This window comes from Centroberyx affinis, unplaced genomic scaffold (assembly GCF_046629955.1).
Source record: "Centroberyx affinis isolate AG114_WGS23_722 - 3 ecotype Tasmania unplaced genomic scaffold, CSIRO-AGI_Caff_v1 ptg002853l_1, whole genome shotgun sequence".
In the NCBI taxonomy this organism is placed as follows: domain Eukaryota; kingdom Metazoa; phylum Chordata; class Actinopteri; order Beryciformes; family Berycidae; genus Centroberyx; species Centroberyx affinis.
The window spans coordinates 608,367-634,216 of NW_027280989.1; the positions used below are offsets into that span (position 1 = coordinate 608,367).

The following is a 25,850-nucleotide window of genomic DNA, read 5'->3' on the forward strand; positions in this document are numbered from 1 at the left end:
AAGGACAGAGAGTTGGGCAGTTCAGACACCAGGGGGATAATTACAGGGTGATTGGTGTCCTCACGCTCACTGCTCTCACTATCTTTGTCTCCTCTCTGTTAGCCTTGCCCTTACATAAACGCACACAGCGTGTCTGCCACTGGAAGTCGACCAAAGCCTCCTTAGTCCCAGGATCCTGGCCTCTGGCCTGCTCCATCTCTGGGGCCCGTTTTAACCAGCTGTGTATGTTTGATAGAAAACATGTGCACTGCTGTTTACAGATGTTTGTGGACTTATTTACACCAGCGGGTTGGCTGGAACACAGGAGACAACAGAGTTTAATTCTCTATCACCACGTCTATTGCTATTATTAACCTAACCTCCTCCCATATATAATTCATCACAGTTGCCTTCTAATCTCTTGCACTTTTTCTGTCTCGCTCAACCCTGAATCTCTTGCATGTCCTTTCTGGGTCATAATGACATACTCTCACAAGCTACTGTTCAAGTTCACATAGAAGGAATGAGTTTGACTCATTATAAGCAGCTCATTCTTGCCCTTACACTTGCTTGATGCACCCTGCATTTCTGGGATCTGTGTGCTTTTGAAAGTTTGTCATGTAACCTTGAGTTTTTTGGGCTTTTATTTGTTTGTTAGGCAAGGTTTCCCTCAATCCCTGGTGCTGACAAGCATGTTGCACACCCTCTCACCTGCATGTGATCTTGATGGAAATCTCTAGTCCTCTGTTCACACACACCACAGCCCTAGCTATTTGCACTTCCTGACTTTGAAAGCTGTCAGCAGAGCAACAGTGGGCTGTTTCAGTACTCTGGACAGCTCCTCCACAGAGACCAAGGGAGTGTTCAAACAGGAGCCTCTCACCTCACCCCAAAGTCTGACTGGGGGCTGCAAGAGTGAGTTGAACACTGTGATTTGCTATTCACAGACCATGATTGTGTATGTCTGTGCAGACAGTCCATGGAGTCACCCAGCCCTTCCCCCACACACACATATCATCCACCCAGAGCCATTCTATCTGTATGGAAATTTGGGCTCCACAGCTGGAATCCCACAAAGCACTGTCATCTACTAATAGTTATTATCTCTTTGGCCTGCTCCCTCAGCAAACCCTGCAATACAAGCACATCGCATCTTTATGGTAATGCCCTACAATACAGCCTCAAGCTATGGTGCATAGACCTTTGTTATCATTACTATAATTCCCATTCTCACTTGACTCCTCATTACACTATTGAAACTGCTCGTTGGTTGGATATAGGCAACCTCTTGTATCTTTCTTTATTCCACTGTAGCTTACATGTTGATGCACAAAACTTAAACTCTCTAAATACTCTCTAAATGCAGTGAGGGAGTTGGTACAATGAAGATTAGAGCAGTTGTCATGATGAATGACCAATAAAGAGTATTATGTGCTGTGGTATCTAGGAGAAACTGCTTAATTGAGCATGGCTGTATTCATGAATTTTGTCAGATGTGAGTAAATCCAACTCTTTCTCATTTGGAATAAAATACTCGCAAAATCTCTCTCCTTCCTTGTACTTGTAAAATTGTAGTAACACTGCCATCACCATCATCTCCTTATCCTTGTCTCCTTAGCTCAATAAAAAGGGAAAGCTGAAATTGTGAGTGGCTTTAAAGAATATTTTGCTTACTAAGGAATATTTTGGTGGTATTTATTAATGTTTACATGACCAAATCAACAGAAGAGCAAGTGACTTGCTATACATTTGTGTCATGATGTACCAAAGGGCCAGTTGTATGCAAGGAAGTGCAGAGAGACACGGACCTCACCCCGGCTGCCTTGTGTCCTTGTGTCTATCCCAGAATGCCCACACAAGGCCTCTGGATTGTACAAAAAAGTAATTGCAGAGTGATTGGCGTAGCTTGTCCCGTGCAGCCTGTGTCCCGCACTTGAAGGCTCTCCTCGGAGCACCCTCATTGTCACACAGCCTTTTAGCACCTTTGTTCCTCTCTTCCCCCAGGACCTCACAGCTCACCATTGGCAGATGAGTCCCTGTCTGTGACAAAAGGGTCCCTGCGCCCAGCCTCATTTGATGCAGTGATGAACTCCCCCAACTCCCCCCACCCCCCACTCTCTCTCTCTCTCACACACACACACACACATGTGGTGCACTCCCACACCACCTCCTGCGAGATGAAATGTTCCGTTTAGCGGTGGAGGATGTGGGGGTCAGGACCCAGGGGTGGGCTTTTAGGAGACAAATAAACATCAGCGCAGGAGAGGAGTGATGTCTTGTTTACACATTAGCAACCATTTAGCAAGTCTCACTGTTTTCACTGCGTCTCTCCGGTGGCCTCTAAAACAGCTGATCTTCCTCTTTTGTTGTCCTCGCAGCTCAGTCGTCGTAGAATCTATTCAGGATGGGCTACAATCAAATCGTGGTCAGCAGTGAATGATCTGAACAGTCTGGCTTGATCTTGATGACGATCTGTACGGCTGCAACTGACAAGAAGTCAGTTACAATAAGTCGTTTATCTTTGACTGACTTACCCAGTCAAAGACCAAACACTAGAAAGATCCACAATGATTGTCTGTCATCCAACAGTGGGATCTTGGGATCTCTCTCTCTCTCTCTCTCTCTCTCTCTCTCTCTCTCTCTCTCTCTCTCTCAATCTGTGTCTCTCTTTCTCCCCCCATCTTGCTCTGCTCTTGCTCTCACTCTCACCCTTCCTCTGTTAATTTTTTGTCATACCCAATCAGGCTAACACACACACACACACACACACACACACACACACACACACACACACACACACACACACACACACATACATACAAACTGCATCTATCCAATACCATCTAATGAGGTGATGACCAACCACTTGTTATAATTGCTTCAGTCTCCTTTTAATTTTCAAGCTTATTAATCATATGTAGAGTTATTTAAGAATGCATAAATTAATCTTAGATTAAAAAGCCTATCAAAGCCTCAAAACAATTAAAGAGTAAGGTAAGATTTCCCCTGGGCTGGCACTTTTATTTTAATAGTGTTCAGGTGATTATCATACTTTGATGCAGCACTGTGATTAATGTAGACACACTTTTAAATGAGCTTTTCTTTCTTGCACAAAAGGTAGTATAAGCATGAGCCAGATAATGACCTCACTGACTTTTTCTGCTACTTTCCCCATTCCCCTGCCTGGTTTGGGCTGAAATGCACTCAAAATATGTGATACCTGTGTATGCTACTGGTCTCATTCACAATATAACTGGTAAGCAGTATCAATGCACCTCACATAGAGGCATACACAGTGGTCTAATGTATGTGTATGAGTCTATCAATACTAGATTTGAATTGAAATTATGGATTTATAATCAATTTCTAATGATAGGATTTGTCACTGAGAAGGTGGATACGTCACTCACAACCTCAAACAATTTTCTTATAATGAAGCAAGATTAGAAATAACAGTTTTTATTCGAATTTCAGTTGGATTTTGCAGTGCCCATCAGATCTTGTCTGATGGCAACAGCGACTTTTAATTAAGTGGTTTATGTTGATGCGATACAGGCGAAGACCATAGGCTTACCTCTTCAATGATCGATAGGCACATGGAGAAGATTGACCGGCTACTAAATTTGAATTTGGTGACTGTGTTTTAACGTGAAGAGACGTGTTAAATTGGAGAACCGTCTACATTCATTCTCGTAGATTTTTGCTCTCAAGCAAGATAGCCTAGGCCTATATTTTCATTTAGTTACACAAGTTGTGACATTGATCTCAGGTGTAGCCCATACAAAACCAGTGTTCGTCTTCCCAATTGTAAGCTATAGGCTACCGATTGTAAAATAGTGATCATCATTGAAAACATCTAATTATTCAGCAGAAGCGGAAATTCTAATTTTATCCAATAGCCTGGCCTTATTATAACTGTTTTACATTTTCATTTATAACTTTATGGCGTGACAATAATTTGTTTTAAATTCAATATTGTCAAGTTTTGCTTTTGGCTTATGGCTATGCACTTCAACAACCTATTCAAAGACCAACACGTTGCGTTAAGAGACCTAGCTTACTAAAACAGCTAAACCTGTTGTTACTTGCTTTACGTTTATTTATTTATTTATTTATTTATTTATTTATTTGTTCTTTGTATTTTTTATTTTTATTTTTTCAAAATTAGGCTATTACCCAAAACTGTGCACGGGTATGGATACTGGCTATTCAAATTAATAGTGCTTGCTATGATCTTGCTTATTCATATTAACAATGACTGAATAATTACTGGACAAATTGTCATTATTGGGGAGTAAAATTCTTTCTCGCCCACTGAAGTCAATAGGACCAATGGGAACGAGTCCGGTTACCTTCATCAATATTGCATCGGGAGCGTCGTGCTCGTGCCAAATGGAAATGATTAACACGAGGCTTTATTGACTTAAAAAAAAAGAAAAAAAAAGTTATTTGCCTATATAGCGCAAGGCTGTAGGACTTCTACCTGATCTTTTTCTTTCAGCATGGGAAAGAATTACGGGCAGATCCCAGAGAATGACCTTTTGAGCAGCTGGTAATTGTCAACATGCGTGCAGGCGAGGTGTAGCTTGTAAACTGTGAATCCGTGGGAACCCAGCACATGATCAAGGCCTGCACACCGTATTCATCACTGGGCCCTGACTCCGCGCACACAATGTGTCTTGGGTCCCTGCTGTTTTTAGCGAAATGCCAAATCCCACTGCAGCCTCCCCCATGCATAATGCCAATAACATTGCGTTTTTTAAACAGAAAGGAGCGGAAGAATTAATTAAATGCATTATGACCGACACAATAGGCTACAGATTAATGAAAGATTGATTGGAATGTTTTATTTAAACATAGGCTATTTATATCGAATTTGTTTAAATGTCGAGCTATACATTAAAATGAAATAAAATGTTGAATATTGCTGTTTATTATTTAATACTTTCCTATTTTATTCTCCTCGTTCCTATGACTTATGAAAACCAAGAGCAAGCAAAACACCCGAAAACAAAAACGAGACAATCTTCAATGGTCACGAATCCATAGTTAATGCAGACTGCCTGTGTGAGTGGGAGTGCCTTGCCATAAGTTTTGCTGTCACTTGATTGCTGTCGGTGTCGTAGAGGGGGTTGTACTACAGACTGCCATGTGGACACTCTGGCGCACCACAAACCAGGCGCACACACACAGAGAGAGAGGGAGAGAGAGAGCAGAGCAAAGCAAAGAGAGAAGGACATTCACCAAGAGGGAGGAGGCACCGGACAGCCGCTGCGTCGGGCTTATAAAGCAAACACCTTTACATCTTTTTCCCAGGCTGGACTCCGTTTAGCTTCGCCGTATAGACTTGATCACAATTTTCTCATTTCAGAACGGAGGGAAGACTTTGCGATCATTAGAGGTGAGTTTTTGAAACTGATTACGGCAATATGTTACAGTCTATGTTATAGCCTGCATTTTCATTAAGTGTGAAGACTTGCATATACGTCCACTACAATCCTCTGACGTCCATGCTATTAAAATAACATTTGCAAATGTATAACCTATTTGGAACACTCTGTAACCTATATACAACCGGTGTCTTATTAACAGTGAAAAAGCTGAAGCTGGGGGTTAAATACAATTAGTCTTATTATTGTTATTAGTCTAGTTAATGCATGGAATATATATTTTTACCCTCCAACATCATGCTATAACCTCTCGGACATTGCTCCACTTCGTGCCATAGTTAAGCACCAGTGAAGGTCAGCTTTTCTTCATCCTCAAGAATCATATACCGAGTCTCCAAGAAACAGTCGTTTCTATTAAAATCGACATGTAGACAACTTTGTTCAAATATGGTATCATCCCCTCCTATCTGTTTCTAGAGCTGTGCTTTAAATAGCAGAGTGAACTACTTTGAAATAGCCTGGCGGACTGAACTGAGCTACAGTAGGCTTCATTAAAGGCCTATTAGTCTACTTGAGGCTATTAATACTTTGAAGAAAAAAAAACTCACTTGTTAATTTGAAACGCTGTCTTTGCAGCACCCAGGCCTCCAAGGATGGAATCCACACCTGCGGGGCGAGACTCCAGCTCCTCGCCAAGCTCCAAACAGGAACTTTCCTACCCCAGCACCAACCTGAAGCCCAACCAAGTCAGCGAGACGGTGCTGTACGGAATACCCATCGTGTCTTTGGTAATAGATGGCCAGGAGAGACTTTGCCTTGCACAGATTTCCAATACCCTGTTGAAGAATTACAGCTACAACGAGATACACAACCGGCGCGTGGCGCTCGGGATCACCTGCGTCCAGTGCACTCCTGTTCAGCTGGAGATCCTGCGGCGAGCCGGGGCGATGCCAATTTCCTCCAGGCGCTGTGGGATGATAACTAAACGGGAGGCCGAGAGACTTTGCAAATCATTTCTTGGAGCTCATTCACCCCCAAAACTTCCAGAAAATTTTGCCTTCGATGTGTCCCACGAATGCGCCTGGGGGAGTCGAGGCAGCTTCATCCCGGCCAGATACAACAGCTCCAGGGCCAAGTGCATCAAGTGCTCCTACTGTAACATGTATTTTTCTCCTAATAAATTCATATTTCATTCGCATCGCACGCCGGAGTCGAAGTACACACAGCCAGATGCAGCTAATTTTAATTCCTGGAGGCGGCATCTCAAATTAACAGATAAAAACTCAGCGGATGACATAGCGCACGCCTGGGAAGATGTGAAGGCCATGTTCAATGGGGGCAGTCGCAAGAGGACGCTGCCAGTGAGCGGGTCAGAGTCCAGCTCTTCGTTAAAATCACAGGGACCCAACCTTCCCCGAGACTCACCCGACATCCCTGCAAAAATCCTGCGCTGCGAGGATAACCGGGGAGGCATGAATATAACGAGTACGCGCAGCTACCCGGTCATCCCAGTACCCAGTAAGGGCTTTGGGATGCTGCAAAAGATCCCACCGCCGCTCTTCCCGCATCCATACGGATTCCCAGCCTTCGGCCTGTGCCAGAAGAAGGAAGACGGTATGATGGGAGAGCAGAGCAAACCGGGCCTGCCAGGTGTCCTCTGGCCCGGTACCAAGGACAGCGCCTACCACTCCTTCCCCATGTTCTGGCCCACGGCGGGCGGCCTGCCCATGCCGCCGTACCCCCCGTCCCAGCACAAACCCCCTTCAGAGCTGCTGTGCCCCCCTAGACAGAACGACATGGACATATCTGAACACAGCGACAGGAGCACCAACACCTCAAAAGACAGCATGGTTGATAACGAGCGCTGCTCCAGCACCCAGTCCACGCGTAACGATGAGGACAAGTCCGGGGACGAGGCGAGGCCGATGGAGGCGATGACCCTTGCACCCCGGAAAATCAGCTACGTATCTGCATTCAGGCCTGTTATTAAAGACGCCGACTGTATTGCCAAGCTGTACGGCAACAGGAGCGCGTATAACGGGTGTCGCACCGGCTACTTATCGCCCGATTTCTTAAGTGAGAGCTCCAGCTACCGGTCCATGTCCCCGTGCGTGGACAGTGAGGGCGAACCAGACGTGGATGTGGAGACAAGCAAGACGCCGGAGGATGAGGAGACGCGGCCTCTGTCCTCGGTGTGCCCCCGGACTCCTCCGGGCATGGCGCACAGTGTTTCACCAAACGATGCAGATTCCAAGACTATGCAGGAAGCCGGTCTGGTTGACTCCCAGAAAATGAGCCTACATGTGGCCCTGTCTTCAGAAAGAGAACTACAAAGCAAGCAGCTACCAGAGACCCATATAGCAGCGTCTTTTACCGAAGTGAGTGATTACAGATTTTATACAGATTTGACCCGCCATAACTGAGGTAGACTGACATTAAAGCATTGGTTTAATTGCACAAAAGTTTTCTGCAAGTGGGTTTGTTTCCTTGGTCTATGTATATTTTCAGCACAGACATAAGATAAGATAAGATAAGATAAGATAAACTTTGTTGTCCTTGCTGGGAAATTTGTCTTGGACATACAATTAAAAAAAAAAGAAAACACAACACATCATACACACATAATTTATGATTTAAAAAAAAAAGAAAAGAGGAAAAAACAATCAGTCCGATAGAAAAAAACACATCATACACCTATATAGACTTTTATTATTATTATAGCCTAATTATTATTATTATTATTATTATTATTATTATTACTATTATTTCATCACACCTCTTCTAATTTTGAGAGCTCAACGACTTAATAATTAATTCTTTTAGGTTTACACACCGGAGAGGAGCGAGCTGCCACAGAGGAGCAGTCCGTATCAGTTCAGACCTGCAAATTACCAGACTGGACTGCTCACATCAAATGGTTAGAGATTTTGCTGCTCTTATTATATTCTCTGTCTGTAACAATTCGAAAAGGGAAAATTACATCGATTTATTTTTGTTTTAAGATGAAAGTGCAAGTAAAGAGGAGCCGTCTTCCACTGTGGAAGAGATTGAAACCAAATCTTTTAATGAACAAAGCAGCGATGATAACCAGCGAGAGCCGGACGAGGGTAAGTTACATCGAGGTCAGCAAATACTTTTAAAAATTATAATCATTCAGTCACTGTTTTAGTAGACGGTCTACTTTTTGCAGGCAGTGGAATATAATGTGTTTTCTGTGTATTCAGGCGAGGAGGCGACAGCCAGAGCTCCAGCAATACAAAAAGACATAGAAACCCTGGCAAAAGGTAAGACGGTAACTTAATGTTAGAGCAACGTTGTAAGAAAAAATGATTGACAGTCAACAGCCGACCCGCAAGGAGGTTTATGCTAATGGTATAACATTATAACATTAGGCAAATTATATAATTCTTCTTCTTCTTCTTAGTATGATGATTATGATTATTATGAGTATTATGATTATGATTATTATTATTATTATTATTATTATTATTGTTGTTGTTGTTAATAATACATATTGGCCTTAAATTCCATTATTAAAAGTCGTTAATGATTATTATTTTTTAGGACAATAGAATATGATTCTATAATTTAAATTTGACTTATTGTATCGAGTTACAATGACAGCTTGGTGATGACACCAAATGATTTTAAAGTACTGATAATAGGTCTGCTATAATCAATATCGTGAGCATACTTTGCTCGGCTATTCTAATTTTACAAGCCCATTACATTTTAATTAGGCCTATGTCAGAAAAGTCCAGTCGCTCAACTCCGCAACCCCCCCCCCACCCCGTCCCTAAAAACACATTGCGATATTGCTTGTCTGTATTTCTGCATAGGCCCATTTTCAAGTGTCACTTGCAAAAGGTGAAACCATTTAACTACACGAGGCTATAGAAACTAAATGAAGCGATGCGTTAAAGAGGTGCAGGATGTTCCCGTTTTTACTGCAGGTCTGACTTGAGGCAGATATACAAGTCTTTGAGATTAGGCCTAAAAACCACTAGGGAAGAAATAGGGCAGCAGGCCCAGGACGGTCTGGATTTTCAGACAAAATAATAATGGTGTCCTGATTCCTATGATGTAGGGAAAATTGCCTTGGTATAATAAGTCACCTGCTATTTTAAGAAGACACAGTGTAATTATTTTCACCTCAGATATCCTCTGTTGTTTGTCTGCTCCATAGAGGAACTACAGAAACAACTAATGGAGCAAGTTGAACTGAGGAAAAAGTTGGAACGTGAATTTCAAAATTTGAAAGGTAGGCTTTTTCTGTAACACTGTTTTGTCATTATTTGACTTTTATCACAAGCATCCTCTTATATCATGTGTGTCACTTATGCGGAAACCTGAACCTTACTTTATGACACGACCAAGTCTACCTCAACATGGCCTGTACTCTCTCAGGGACACAAGCCTGGAAGAGGGCACCATTCTCCCATAAATGCTAAGTGGTTCTGGGACATGCTCCACTGGGAAGAGGTGTTTTCAAAAACTCCTTTTAAATTTGTTTTGAGGTGTTTTTGAGAGGATTTTGATTTCAACCCTCTGTCCTATAAATATAAAAGGGTTTTCTGCAGCAGAAAACATTTTTCAGTCTCAATTTCATTTACAGAAACATTGATATTTTGAGACTAGGCTGTTTTATAGCTTTTAAATGTATCTGGAAGTTGATTATAGAAATGTTGAAACATTTTCAAAAAGGGGAATCTGAAGGAATTTTTTATCTTCAAAATGTTGAAGGTTGCTATGTAACGGTAGAAAAGAATGGCAGTTTGATTAAATAGAATTGTCAGTATTGGAGTTAAGTTGATTTGTATGTTTTGTTGCAACATAATGTAAAAGTTAAAAAAAAATCCATCTGCAATACATACTTTTATTATGTCTGGATATATATACACATAGCCCATATGATACCACATATGTATTTTTGACTATGAAATGCCCAAAAGAGGCACAGCTGGCCATATAGAATCTGACTGAATGATGCTGCATCCAGTGAATATCAGGACAAAAGATCATTTACATTCTGTCTGTTGCATTATTCTAAAAGGAAAACCACTGCATACTTCTATCCCAAATATAGTTGCTCAAAAAAGTACTAAGCCCCTTAACTTTTCACACATTCTGTTGTGCTACAAAGTCATTTCAAAATGTCACATAAAAACAGAGAAGTGCTGCTTGAATCTACACTATATATATATGAAGGCTGGACAGGTGCTCAATGGAGCAGGTAGCCTATACCTTATGAACAATACGTCCTGTTGGAGATTTCTTGCTGGTAAAATATCACTATCCAATAGTGTAAAAGGCTAGATCTCCAATCAAGTGGAAAAACACCAAGGCGCTCTGTCTGCTGGTACAAAAGTAATTAAAAACCCTTTATTAAAATGGCTACATCATTAAAAACACGACCAACGCATCGAGCAGATCTGGTCTTCATCGGGGTCAAGGTACAAATGAACATCAGCACCATATATACACCTATGCCTTTCTGTGATTGGATAATGGGGCACCTCTAGGTTTTTGTCCTTTTGGATGGTTGATATTTTACCTGCAAGAAATCTCCAGTAGAACCTATTGTTGTCTCACTTGCAACACACCCCGGTCTATCAAAATGAAAAAGACATCCTAGAAATGTAGCCTATCGAAGTAACAGAATTCTAGGTTTTAAAAGTACTGATATCTTTTATTTATTTTAGGTTAAATGGCCACATTAGCATGAAATTCATACTCAATTGTTTAGGATAATGTCCCATCACATTTGTTACAATTCTTTCTTGCTCACAAACCTGATATCAGGTCCCATCAATGCATCTTTATAAGACTGGTGTATGGTGGACTTTCATAATAGGTACTTGAACCCAAGAATGCATTCTTTCATGCATTTATTAAATGCATTTATTGATAGTATTTGAGTTATTGGCATTTGGAAGAAAGAATGCATTATCTCATGACAGGAAAACACAACAATTTATCTGTATATTTATCAGAAGCTGGATTCCACATTTTCCATTCTGTGGTTGATCAATCTAATGGATAATTCAGCATCTAAAATGCCATTGCAATGTGTGGAGATATGCCGTCTCAGCTTTGTCAGCAAACAAGACAGAATTAAAATATTTTTTTATTGTCGTTTTATTTCTATAATTTAAAACTATTTCATACCTTGCAATTTTGATCACTGATTAATCCTATCCTCTGCCCTCTGTAAATCAACAGTGGAAATAAGTTTTAAATGAAGCAACCTGTAGCATATCTACATAGAGAGATATATTCTAATTTTAATAATATATTCTAATTTTAATTAATAAAACAAAACAATAGTTTAAACTGTCTCTACACCATTTCCCAGTAAGATAATATGGCACCATCGGGAATTTGTTCCTGGACTCCTACCTGGTTTGTCGCTCTAGCTTTAAAACAGCGCCCTCTAGAGGCGGGTACATCTGCGGATCGGCCTGGCTAGTTCAATGCATAGGGGCACTTGGGGGGCACACACATACACACACTCACACACACACACACACACACACACACACACACACACACACACACACACACACACACACACACATACACACACACAAATAGACTTCAAATAGATCTCAATATAGGCCTAAGTTTGTTGACCAAAAGCAGGAATGTAAAGTTTGCCCACTTTTTATTTGCAGAACGGACTTTGCCCACATTTTTGGCTGACAATCTTTGTAACATAAATTCATACTGTAGTAAGTATCATCATTCTGATGCAAGTTTCATGTGGATGAGGTGTTTTAAAGAAAAAAAATGTCACTTTTCTGAACGTATAATTGATTTTTGTTCATATTGGTAATTGGTGGTGCTTTTGATGAACCACCACAGATTGAAATGTATATGCATTTGTTTCCCCAGATAATTTCCAAGATCAAATGAAAAGGGAACTTTCCTACAGGGAGGAGATGGTTCAGCAGCTCCATATCGTCAGAGGTGAGAAAAATAAAGCAGAGGAAGCGGCGACGAGCGCTGTGATGCACAATGCGCTCCAATTTCTGCCAACACAGAGATGGAGTATTTGCCGACTTGATTGATGATAGACTATGCTCAAAATAGTCTGTGCTCATGTCATGGACTTGTCTGGTTTATTTGTATCATTTACACTGCTTTGATATAGGAGCTCAAGTCACTTGTATTGGTATTGGAAACTCTTCGTATTGAACCAGATTATTTTTTTTCTTTGGTCAAGTTATCAATTTAGGCTACACGTGTTTATTATAGACATACAGTATGTCTACAGCTATTTACAAGCTAGGTCATATAGAGGAAATAATAAAATGAACTAATTCCAACTAGATCCATTAGGCCTAAATTACGGGCTTTTTTTTGCCTGAATGAAATGGACTATCAGTGCTCAGTATGCATCTTAAATTCATTTTTGTCTTGGTTATCCTTTGTATCTTTATGCAGCGACTTGGACGAAAGAAAGAAAAGCTCGTTGTTACAGGCTATCGTGAAACGAAAATGCCCAGGTTGATATGTAGACTAGACTAGATTTCTGGACCTTTTCGGGGTGTGTCAGGACCGGGACAGTGTCTTGACATTGAACACCATCCATTTGCCCGATTCTCATGTAGCCTGCAGCGCCGATCTTGTTTCATGACAGTTTTTGAACACTGGCCTTGAATCAATTGATCCTTATCAGAGCAATTGTTATTCAACCCCAACCTGAGATATAGACAGAAATATCCCGGCAGTGGTAAACTGAGGGCATCATGTTGCATTTTTTTACTGAAGCATGAACGATGCAAATATCTAGCCTACAATGTGTTCCACTTAGCCACGTCATTCACCTTTAACCCCCCCCCCCCCACACACCCACACACCTTTTACACAGACAGACACACACACACACACACACACACACACACACACACACACACACACACACACTATTCATTGTTTTATCTCTTTCTTCCTAGAAGCTCACGACGCATTACACCATTTCTCGTGTAAGATGTTAACTCCGCGCCACTGCACCGGGACCTGTTCCTTCAAATCTCCTCTCCTACCGCCGTAAATCAAATTACTACATATTTATGAAGGAGGAACAAAGGACAGGACTACAGCCTCTGTCGAATGGCCGAAAAAAAACAAAAACAAAGAAAAAACAGAGACATTTTGAGGAACCAAGCTTGAAAGTAGCCTGTGTCACTGGCCCTCTTGTAATTAATTGTAATATATTGAAATGTGTATCTTCACTCTCAGTGTATCATTTATATAACCTTCTTGCATACGGTGAAATTTGTTTTACTGAAATGATACCATTGATATTTATTTAGTGGCAAAGTGCAATGACAATGTATGTATCTGTAGTTAGAGGTTGTTATTTCGGTAGGCCTATATTCTGTTGTCAGTAGCAGCTGCAACTAGCCAATTCATTGCTCTTTAGTCCTCAGTATTGTGAATTAGCCTATTACTTTTGCTGTGTTCATCTATAGGCAATTAGCTTACATATTTTTTTGATGTTATGCACTTTAAATGAGTGATGGAAATTACCATATAGGCCTGTGCATTGAAATACAATATGTTTATTTGTATCACACCGTGCATCAAACTATTTGTTTTAAAGACTTTGCAAACACAGTAGTAGGCTAAATTACATCCGCTAACTTGTAAGTAGCTACATATCCTATTAAGAGTAGGCTATTTGTTAATGTAATATTTGTTTTGACCGCTAATGAATAAATCATTTTATTAAAAGAAATATGGAATCTTCCTTAAAGTGTGTAGCCTGCTTTAGTCAATGTACTCTTCCATCTTCACCTTATGTTCTTTTTTGCCTCCTCTGAACAATTTATCTGTAAGATAACATAGCCTACAACCAGCCAGGGTTTGTTATTGGGCCTATTGAGGCTAGGCAAAATCCCTCAAACAAATGAAATTGGATTTCAAAGTTAGGGCAATGTTAAACGTTGATATTAATAATAACGGATCAGATATACCCAGATATACCCTAGATGTTCTATTTCTGTAAAGTAGCCTACCTTCTGTATCCAGCGCTCTATTTGTGTTGCGACACCGCCATCTAGTGTCGGCTACGAGTAGGCGACAGCCAAATTGGTCCTCTAGCTGTCCCTTGAGGATGGCTATTGCGCCTGCGCATCCAGTGTAACAAGATGGCGGAGAGTGCGGAACTGAAGGTAAAGCGAACCCCAACAATATATTTGACAAATAAATGTTTCATACACAACAGTTTGAATTGCGAATCATAGAAACACGGTTACTTGACCATAGTGAACTGAGAAGTGTTACTATAAAGCACATGGCAAGAAAACGGCAGTGAAGTGGAGACCAGACCAACTGTTAGCTAGCTGGCTAGCTCGCTAGCATTAGCTTTGTTATTGTTGCCGATGTTCCGTTAGTCAGTGTTTCAGCTATGTTGCTCACCTGCAGATAAGGCCAGCTACTGCTTTAAGTAGGATGAACGCCACGTTTGTGCAAACATTTCGAACCCTAGTTCAGTGCAATGTTAGCCAGCTGACTTTATTAATAGTTTGCTAGCCGCACCGCCATGTATGCTAAAAAATGGGCTCTGTCTATTCCCTGGAAGTGAAACGCAGTTTAGCAACCGTTATTAGCTGACTAGACATAGTCCACGGAATTTAGTCTCTGCATATACAATCTGATTAATCATGTAATCCGAGACGATCAATGTTGACATGTTTGGAATAATATGAACGATGTGTTGTGGTCTTGTTGTTGTCTGAATACAGCAGCATCCTGCAGTTTAGAGAGAAGTTAAGGCGCTGTTAGCTAGCTAATTCATTCAGTCTCGCTCTTCCCTTCTGTCATCTTAATGTTGGTTTTCAAACAAATGTGCAGTCCTTTCTAAATAATTTGCAGGTCCCAGGTTATACGTTTGAGAGAATATTTCATTTTTATCTCATGAACTGCTCTGCTGACGCTCCTTTATCATAGCACATAATATTAGCTGTATCACTGGTACACATTGCAGTTACAGTATTTGAGGATGCAGTCCAGATTTATAGTCAGTTTTACAGTATCAAAGGCAATCGACATGTACAACATGTAGCCTACTAACTCTTTGTATATTAAAGAGTTTCGATGCAAATATCGCTGGTGCCATCAGAATATCTATTGTGTTACTGAAAAAATCACCTATTGTAGTTCCATGTCTCTTGTCAAATCACTTAGCATAGATGAGCTTGACCAATAATCAAAGCAGGTAACCAAAAGAATAAGCAAATTGATTTCCTGAAAGCAGGTTTTGTTTTTCAGTGCCAACATCAGAGCTCCTTTAGTGTGTGCACAGTTTTGATGTGGTGAGTTTTTTTGTTGTTGTTGTTTTTTTCATGGTGCAAAACTCTACCAAGAACCACACTTACTCATGGATAGGGACATGGGATTATTATATTTCCACTTGCAGTGTGTAGTGATACAGTGCTTACAATGGGCCACCCAACCAGCTGTATGATTTCCAGTATTGAAAAAGTAGACAGAGTACCTAAAACATCAATGTGTGGTCTCTTCTTCTTATGTATCTAAATCACAAAGTCACTGTGCAGTTAAGCTCTTGTTGTCAGAGTCTTGATTGTGATACTATTGCTGCAAGAAAAGGTAGCCAACAAAATAATGTTTATCTTTCTACTCCAAAACAAAAAATGTTAGTAAGTTTCATGGGTGGCACAGGAGTCTGTCACACAGTTGTAGCCAAATTTGCAAGCCAGTAAATGATTTCTATGATAAATAAAATAAATATTTATGACCAAAACCATAAAGCTTGAAGTCAAAATGAGGTATGTCAAAAACCTGTTCTTTTACATCGGCTAAAGAAAATATGCTTTTACAGGGTACTGTGTAATAAGCCATTTTTCCCTTTTCATTTTTCAGCAAATGGTAATGAGCCTTCGAGTTTCTGAGCTCCAAGTGTTATTGGGGTATGCAGGACGGAATAAGCACGGGCGGAAACACGAACTTTTGACCAAAGCCCTCCACCTACTGAAGGCTGGTTGCAGTCCCGCAGTGCAAATGAAGATCAAAGAGCTCTACAGACGGCGCTTCCCCACCAAAATGGTGTCACCAGTGGACCTAGCCTTGCCCAGCGTCCATTCCGCCTCCAGCCTGCCCGCTGGCCTTGCCCAGCTGGGATTCGACAGCCACGGTTCCCCCTCGCCCCTGCTGCCTGTTTCTTTACTTGGACCTAAGCATGAGCTGAGTCTGCCTCACCTCCCCTCCGCCCTGCACCCTGTTCACCCTGATGTCAAGCTTCAGAGATTGCCGTTCTATGATATGCTGGATGAGCTCATCAAGCCGACCAGCCTGGGTGAGACCACCACTTCCTTCTCAGCTGTCTGTTTAGCAGTAACACTTCATGTACCCACCTGCTGAGCATTGTAACTACAGACATCTGGACTGTGTCTTGTCAAAACCATGCATGGTCCTGGTCAGCGCTAATGATTAAGCTTTGAAACAACATCATCACAGTACCTGACTAAGGTTATAGTTCACAGAGCAATCTGACTGGTGTAGAGCTAAAGCCTCTTCAAATACCTGTCCCTTAAAAGTTTGATATAGTTTATTGTTACAGATATAGTTTGACATACATTAGGTCTAGCAGTAAAATCTTTAAGTTTCTCTTGAAATTGCCAGCGTCTCTCAGTAATGCTCGCTCTCTATTTTATTTTTCTTTGTGTCATTGCACATAGCCTCAGACAACAGTCAACGGTTCCAGGAAACGTGTTATGCCTTCGCATTAACACCACAACAAGTTCAGCAGATCAGCAGCTCCATGTAAGTGAGGAGGCTCTACTGTGCATGTTGTCCTGTCGAACAGATGGGAGGGAAAGGGCAATAATATTGTTAAAGTATTGTAAATAAGTAACTGTAACTTATTAACTCATTACATGAATTGAAAAGCTGATGTGTTTTGTTTCTATCACATCATGTTAAATCTGATTCCTCTAAGTTGTTACTAAGTATCGAGTTACACTGCTCATGAACTCGAACAGAATATGACCAGCTTCACCTAACTTCTATTTTAATCCTATAGGGACATATCTGGGACCAAATGTGACTTTGCAGTTCAAGTCCAGTTAAGGTAAGTCCAACATATTTTTATGCACAATAATGTTTTCTTTTTTATTTTAGTGAAGAGGTGCAGGAAAGAGTAGAAAGAGTAGTGGATCTGTATTTACACATTCAACTTGTCTCACAGTCTTGAAGAAGCTATAAATGTTCATATCGAAAGTCTTGCATTTCTGGTAATTTCATTTTTCCATTAGTCTAAAAATATATCACACTTTTTTACTTTGCTTACGGTCACCATCAGTGATGTTATCAAAGAGCACCATAGGGTTAAAATCAACATGGATTATTCTGACAGTTTTTTCATAACAGAGTTTATTATTAAATTTGTGGGTGAAAAATAATATCAAAAATGATAATATCGAAAAGGATCTTAATGGTTTGAGACTGGATTGACACTTGAGTGGAAGAACATAAGATACCAAGCATCTATTGACAATTCTTGGTTGCAGAATGATAAATTTACTGTATGGAAGAAAATGCCTGCTAACAAAGTGTCCAAAGTGTCCGAGTAATTTTGGTAGATATTGTATATCAGAGATGGTATTGGCTTTACTCAACTGAAATGGTAAAATAAGAAAGCAAACCAACGTTATTGTGAGAGTGATTTACTATGAGGAAAAAATTGCTTTTGACATCCGTGGCTCATTTGAATTGATCTCCCATTTAATTACTTTTCTTCTTTTCCAGATTTTGTCTATCAGAGACAAGCTGTCCCCAGGAGGATCATTTCCCCCCCAATCTGTGTGTGAAGGTGAATGGCAAGCCCTGCAATCTCCCGGTGAGTTTTGACAGTGCACCGTTAGTCTATCTGTCCTGTAATATTTGCAGTGTATTGCACCAACAGTTACTGAGAATCAAAGGCACTGATGTATGATGTGTTTTTCCCTGCAGGGATATCTTCCTCCAACCAAAAATGGAGTTGAACCAAAAAGGCCGAGTCGCCCCATCAATATAACCTCTCTTGTTCGATTGTCCACCACGGTCCCCAACACAATTGTGGTGTCATGGACTTCAGAAATTGGGAGGGTAAAGAGATTCAGATTACAGTATTGACAAAGCTTTTTTGAAACAAGTGTCATAGCATGTCCAAACTGATGTTCCTGTGAAGCCTGAGGAGAATATTAGTCACTTGGGCATGACCTTATTTACTCATTTTTATGTCTTTTGTCAGAGTTTTTCCATGGCTGTGTATTTGGTAAGACAGCAGTCCTCTACAGTGTTGTTGCAAAGACTACGGGCCAAAGGAATTAGAAATCCTGACCACTCCAGAGCGCTGAGTAAGTGGCCACTTGATTTTGTAAAAACATGGGGCTAGCATTGTCACTCTGCCCTAAACTGAGTAGGGAGTGGAAAAGAACAGCCCATCAATTTTTTCTTGTTCCACTGCAGTTTTCTTTTACCACTCATGCATACACACTTCACATTTCCCCCACTGTATATACTGTGCTGTTTATTGTATATGGCATTGTGGATTCATCTCATTGTGTTTTTCTCTGAATCATGTTCCCTGTATACAATCCAATCCAAAGGATTATAGATGAAAATTTGCAGTTTGCTAATTCTGGGGGAGCTAATGTATTTATCCACCGGCCCTGTTAAATATGTAAACACTCATTGCACACACTGAACAAAGAAAAGTTGTGTATTTAATACTTCCTTTTTGCTTATATCCCTTCTCACAGTCAAAGAGAAGTTAACAGCTGATCCGGAGAGTGAGATCGCCACCACCAGTCTACGAGTCTCTCTTCTATGTCCTGTAAATACTCTACACTACTGAATTTAGATGGAAGCTGATGTTATTCTAGCTACGGACATGTCATATATACTCAGTAGCCTGCAGAGTGTCTGTAACAGAAACAAAAATATGTGTGTGTTGTATTTTTTTTTTAAGGTTGCAATCACAGACCCTAAGTTGTTATTCGGCCTTGTGACAGAACAAATTCAGCCCAAGGTCAATGCAAGTTAGGTTCTGGGAACCCACAACAGATAAATTATAGATGTAGACAGATATATAAATCAAAACAAAGTTCATGTCTCAACACCCAGCTGTTTTTTCAGAAAAGTCACACAGTGGTGATGGGGCTTTTGCTTTCAGTCTACTTCAGAAGCACAGTCCATATATTGTAGAACACTGTTGCTTTGTCCTACACCATCCAATCATTACAGAAATTTGAATGGTATTTCATGCAGTACTGTGGGGTTTATTTTGAGTGCCTCTTGTTTTTTTCAGCTTGGGAAGATGAGGCTAACAATCCCTTGCCGAGCGTTGACGTGCTCACACCTTCAGTGCTTCGATGCTACGCTTTACATCCAAATGAATGAGAAGAAGCCAACCTGGGTGTGTCCAGTGTGTGACAAGAAGGCGCCTTACGAGCACCTCATTATTGACGGGTGAGAAAAACACTGTTCCAGCTAATTCTGGGCAATATAGAAAGTTCTCCAATATGTAGATGTTGTTTCATGAACAATATGAGAAATTCATTGTGGTGATATTGAAAATATTCTTATTTTCAGTTTATCTTTCACCAGTTTAAGGGAACATAATTCGGCAAACGTTTCTCCCCAAAATCTCAATTTATTCCCCTTTAACTTTGACCCTGCCCACTTGTGGCTGGTGCAGGTCTTGTGTGTGTGTGTGTGTGTGTGTGTGTGTGTGCGTATGTAAAAATGGAGAAAGATGGGGGGGGGGGGGGGGGGGGGGAAGAAGAGTTCAAATGATTTTAGATGCCAGCAAGGATTTAGTCCCCAAGAAATGTTATACTGCCTCTGTTGTATGGAGATGGTTTGGTTTCAGAATGTCACAACAAACAAACTGCAGTTATTTGCAAAGTTTGCCAGAGAGAAGTGGCGATACTACAAACCTCTTGCACCATTCCAAGCAAAAGTGTGTTGCTGTATTTAGGAGTGTACCAAACTCCATGGGGTAGCACACCCTTTTCCCATGCAAAAGCAACACCCTGCAAAACAAATTACTCTGGTAGTTTTGGTCTTTCTTTGCATACCATGTGAAAGGAGAAGTAGTACGTGGGAAGACATAACAGACACATGGGGCTCTATCTTACACCCGGCACAAAGCGCAGCGCAAGTGTCATTGCTAGTTTCCGACCGACACAGTTGTCATTCTCATGCCCAGCATTTCTACCTTAAACAGCAAATGTACTTGCGCCCATCTTTGCGCCCGTGGGTGTGTTGGCCTTAAAATGAGGTGTGGTCAGGTGCAGTGTTGGCGCATTGCTATCTTGAGGCAGCGGAAAGCGATTGCGCCATTGACCAACAAAAACCTGGTCTAAAGTCTGCCGCAGTATTTTCCTGCTATTTAATGGGCGCATTATTCAGATAGTAAGATCTCTCTCTCTCTCTCTCTCTCTCTCTCTCTCTCTCTCTCTCTCTCTCTCTCTCTCTCTCTCTCTCCTCTCTCTCTCTCTCTCTCTCTCTCTCTCTCTCTCTCTCTCTCTGTCTCTGTGCACTTGCGCCATGCGCTGTAGACCATGCGCCATGGATCGTTTAAATAGGGCCCATGGTATGAGTGGTTGGATTTGTTTTTTTGTTTTTTTTTGCTTTTTTTTTAATATATGACTTTCAACCCTTTAAAGTGTCATGTTTATGTTAAAGAAAAACTCTTTTGCAAGTACCTCCTTAAGCAGTGTGCTGACTAGATACTATGGCTAATAATCAGTCAATATATTGGCTATAGCTTCATAATCTTATTTAATCTTTGATTTATATTAGTTGTTCAGTCAATTATTGACTCTTTGTATTCATTTGAGATTATTTGTATTTTGTATGCCTTATTCTGAAGTCTGATTTCAGTAAATAAAGACGGATATAAAAATGAGGAACATTGCTGGAAAGTGTAATTAAGGAAGAGAAAATGTGATCCATGTGTGATGACACATTGTATATCAATGTTTGGTCCATAAATATCATGATATCATTTTTAAGTCATATTGCCTAGATCTATCTTTAGCAGATATGAAATGGCTTTTCAGGTATATAATACAAATGATCAATAAAGCACTTGTAGTTGTGATTTGCCATATTGCTTATTTGCCAAGTTTAGTTGCAATATCTTGCTGTCTTCACAGGTTGTTCATGGAAATCTTGAATAGCTGTTCTGACTGTGATGAAATCCAGTTCAAAGAAGATGGAAACTGGTCCCCCATGAGGTCAAAGAAAGAGGTGCAGGAGGTGTCTGCTTCGTACAATGGCGTAGACTCTGGTACGTAGCTAGCAGATCTCTCAAATATGATTCTAGTTTTTTGTGATCAACGAACACAGGGTGAGTTAACTCTTTCTTTGTAGATTCGTGTCGGACAGAAATGCCAGAGCAGAAGCACAGCTCATCTAATGACAACAGCAGGAAAGTGGATGTTATTGACCTGACACTGGAAAGCTCCTCAGAGGATGAGCTAGATGATGAGCCCCCTCCTAAGAGGGCCTGTCCCTCACTGTCACCCGTCTCTCCACCTCCAAGCAAGGGGTAAGTCTGCGAACCACAGATCCTCCCGCTTTATCCCCTCACTCTGTCTGTTACTATACTGATGTGGCATTCTCTCTACTCAGAGTATTGAACCTGCACAGCCAGGCTTCACCTGTGACCAGAGCTCCCAGCATGCCTCCTGTGGAGACGAGCTACATTCCCCCTCCTCCACCTCTTATCCAGGACTACCGCCACTATTACCACACACCTAGTGACCTGCCAGGTAGGGCCGTCACTTGCCTTAAACACAGATGTTTGTTGCATGTTAATTAACATGTAAATATGGATAGTATATACACAGAATAAAGGGAACTCTTTTTGACAAGTAAATGGGCTGAACCTTCTTCATTTTCTTACAGATCTAAATTTCTTCTCCTTCCTCCAAGGCGACAATCAGGTACATTTACTCACAGACATTTGAGCTTCAATGCAGTGCCAGTGGGCAGCATCATACTGCAGCCTGTTCATTTCCCACTGTTGTGTAATCTTCACTCTTTCTGTCCTGTCAGCATTACAACATGGTGATGGCTGCCGCAGCAGCAGCGTCTGCCTCGGCCTCAGAGGACCACGACCTGCTCCTCAACCGTTTCCTGCCCTACGGCTCCTCTCAGATGTTCCTAGAGCAGCCGGGCACCCCTGGGAGCAGCACGCTGGCGGCCACCAACGGGGGCAGCAACAGTGGCAGCACCAGTAGCTTGGTGTCTTCCAGCAGTCTGCGGGACCGCGACAAGGACAGAGAGCGGGACAGAGACAGGGACAGCCACTCCATCTCAGGGTTGTCGAGGTCCTCGGCGGAAGCGGCGGCGGCAGCGGCCATTTATGGCTCCATATCTGACGTTATCTCTCTTGACTAGATCCACACAGAACTGAACAGAAACAACTCAAGGGAGAACTGGAGAACAGGAGCTCTTTGTAAATAAAGAAGAGGAAGATGAAAGAATACAGTGCTATGTACAGAGAGGAAAATCTATTTTCAATTTTACTTATCATATGTATATAAACTTAGGACGCTTCTTGTCCAGTGAGTTACTTCAGTTGATATTTTTCTGTGAATACTGAAGACTTTTTCACACCTCTTCATGTGGTCCTTTGATTATATTGTACCTTTTGTACTTGGTTTTTACGGTTTTGTTTCGATATTCCATGTCAGTGGCATTATCTCTATATAATGTTAAGTGCACAGAACCCTATGAGGTGACACCTTATGGAACATGATGTTTAGAATATAAAGAAAATGGGCATTGTTATAGATGTGCAAGTGGCAAGTCGCGGCAAAACAGGAGAATGTGTAACTTTCTTTATTTTCTAAATGGCATAATTTCTGTCAAAAATGTTTTGACAGCAGAAAGATCTGGCCATTGTTTTTGCCATCACTAGGTTTTTCTTTCAGACATTCATGCTGTGGTCATTTTATTATTTTTAAGGAATTATTTATGATGTAAGTTATGTTGGATGTATGCTGTTTAAAAAGCATTCCCTATGCCCCTAGGAGCTGTTGCCACTAGAAATGCAAAAGCAAATGCTAGATCCTTCTGTTGTCATAACTGCACTTTTTTCCAGCTGAATTCACCCGTGCGTCTTTCAGTCAAGTCAGATATCAAGGCTGTTCATAGTCTACTTAATATACGTATAAATTGGAAATTAGTCAGTATTGTAGGACCAGGCATTTTCAATGTGGGAATGAATGGCATTGGTCTAGCAAGCAACCTTCTGTCATCAAATTACCTATTTGGACCATTATACAAATCTAAGATTAGGAATATTATGTAATTTATTTTTCTCAAATACAGCTGTCTTATAATGTGTGTTACACTTTAGGAGACTGCAGTGAGAAGGTGGGGAACCTCGGACATCTGCTCCAAACAAGGCTAGTTTCTGGTCAACTCACAGTAATTCTTTATTTGAAAGGCGTAAGGTTTGTTCTGAGTGCAGGTTGATAAATGATATTACATGATAATGTTTGAGTTCAGGCACTTGCTTTTTACATAAAGGCTGTTTTGACCAGTGAAAGGTTCACAGTTATAGTAAACACTTAAGGCATAGTTTTCAGCTTTGCATGCCTGCTGTTGCGGTCTCTGCGAATCACCTGAAAGTTCACTTGTTTGACTTAGTTATGCTTCTCCTGCGTGAGGCCATAGGAGGCATAGCCTACTTTGTTCAGTGTCTTTGCAACAGCCTAAAGAAAACCTATAAGATAACTGTGATAGCTTAGTTCTTTAGTATATCACAATGCATTCTGGCCCAAGAGTTAAAACGATTGAAGTTATTTTGGCCCGACCCCCTTTTTTTTTTTTCTTGACTTGTGCTTACAATTAGGATTATTTATTATCATATATATTTTCTGCATTTGTTTGATTCGTGGATATACATTGCTGTCATTGTATGTGATATTTCTTTTGTAATTATATAATTAATGCTATTTAAAGATGTCATTGTTGCTTGACATGCATTGTAACATTTTCTGTTCTGTTTTCTCTGTCCGTTTTACTATCAAATGATGTCAATAACACAATAGAGGCTTTGATCATTTTGACCCGCTACAAGGTCTACTGTGCTGTTTGATATTTGTATGAATTAAACAGATATAAGAAAGTGTATCTTTGTAGTTGGTCTAAGAATAGTCCTGAATCAGCTACCTATGTGTTTTTCTTTTACAGTATGTTGTAAGATATGTTTTTATTTTATAAAAGAAAATCCTGAACTTCATCCCACCTTTTAAACAAGGAAATGTTTGATGTTGATTTCTAGCACAATGAATGAATGAATTGTGGTGACTGCAAATAATGCAATATCTCATACTCTGCATATTTTATTAATTAACATCACTAGGCTGTACTCGTCTCCAAGCCACAGGTCTCAAATAGCTTTTGGCCGCCAGATACTGTTGTGGCTAAACAGGTGTGGGATGCTGACTTTGAGGATTGATGAAGGATCTCTGTGTCCTTAACTGCAGGCCAGACGGGGACCTTGAGGCCGACATATTGCCATCTGGTAAGTTTCCCTAAACAGTGATTTGGGCCAAGGCTCCTTCTGGTTTAAAGAACAATCAACTGTGTTTTAGCTAAGCCTCAGGGAAACTGGTTAGGTTACACTAGTAAGGTCCATAGAGGGCAGAATACTGATCAGAGTGAAAATCTCGAGTCCCTTTGCTGCTGACCTGTTACTGCTCTCTCCACTGGGCCATAACAGCTAACCATCAGGAAGGTCGGCCCAGTTGCTGTTAAAGATGGAGCGCTTCAGGAGAGTGATGAGCTTGTCATGGACCTTCCAGATGTGGACTGTCTGCAGATGAACAGGAAAGGGTACATAACCTTTTGGCCAGATGGTCAACGAAGGCAGAGAAGACTTTTGTAAGTTCCTGCACACCATTCCTGCCTCCTGAAAGGAAACACTACCAGTCTATCTTAGTATGTACCAAAATAGGTCAAATAAAACAGATTAGCACTTGGTTACATCTGGTTGGGAGTGCTAAATTGGCAGTGTTTGTCACACAGGGCTATAGAATGAGCAACAGAAAGCTTAAAAATCAAAGGCAACTTTTTGAATATCAATTTAAAGTATTGCAATGTGACAGACACAATAACTCCCACCCATCTGGTACTTAAGACAGTTTACAACATCACCCAAAAATCATGTAGAATCACTGTCTGAGCCAGGTCTGGTCTATATCAGGAATCTTGTGAGCTTCAGCTTTTGCATGAATATGCTGAAACCTGGTTTGGTCATAGAAACCATCATACCTTTGGCATCTCCAATTGTTTTTCTCTACAAAAGGAATGGGGAAGATGAATGTGCTCATCCTCCCTAAAACCACCAGGTCCAAGGTTTTCCTGACAAATTGGGCTACTTAGAGATTGCACTGGGAACTTAAACTGTATAAAGTAAAAGACTGGTGTAGTAAAAACAATGGAGTC

The 25,850-nt window shown here is 40.9% G+C and overlaps 2 protein-coding genes across 4 annotated transcripts; both read left to right on the forward strand.

Annotated features, from left to right (window-relative positions):
• Nucleotides 1–6,022: 6,022 nt before the first annotated feature.
• Nucleotides 6,023–13,425, forward strand: skor1b (SKI family transcriptional corepressor 1b). Its single transcript, XM_071536298.1, has 7 exons — nucleotides 6,023–7,747; nucleotides 8,193–8,286; nucleotides 8,372–8,476; nucleotides 8,594–8,653; nucleotides 9,556–9,630; nucleotides 12,264–12,338; nucleotides 13,328–13,425. The coding sequence occupies exons 1-7, from the start codon at nucleotides 6,023–6,025 to the stop codon at nucleotides 13,423–13,425; spliced, it is 2,232 nt and encodes a 743-aa protein (XP_071392399.1).
• A 1,084-nt stretch (nucleotides 13,426–14,509) lies between these two features.
• On the forward strand, nucleotides 14,510–24,564 carry pias1b (protein inhibitor of activated STAT, 1b). Of its 3 annotated transcripts, XM_071536253.1 has the most exons (15): nucleotides 14,525–14,548; nucleotides 16,260–16,692; nucleotides 17,075–17,159; nucleotides 17,419–17,466; nucleotides 18,144–18,234; nucleotides 18,348–18,482; nucleotides 18,628–18,733; nucleotides 19,139–19,212; nucleotides 19,687–19,847; nucleotides 21,542–21,675; nucleotides 21,759–21,936; nucleotides 22,020–22,159; nucleotides 22,296–22,333; nucleotides 22,396–22,398; nucleotides 22,446–24,564. In XM_071536253.1, exons 1-15 carry the CDS (start codon nucleotides 14,525–14,527, stop codon nucleotides 22,788–22,790), a joined length of 1,995 nt encoding a protein of 664 aa, XP_071392354.1. In that variant the 3' UTR covers nucleotides 22,791–24,564. The 3 variants fall into 3 exon arrangements, with proteins under 3 accessions (XP_071392355.1, XP_071392354.1, XP_071392353.1); XM_071536254.1 differs by lacking the exon at nucleotides 22,396–22,398 and having other exon boundaries at nucleotides 14,510–14,548; XM_071536252.1 differs by lacking the exon at nucleotides 22,396–22,398 and having other exon boundaries at nucleotides 22,296–22,332; nucleotides 22,442–24,564.
• The last annotated feature ends 1,286 nt before the right edge of the window (nucleotides 24,565–25,850 follow it).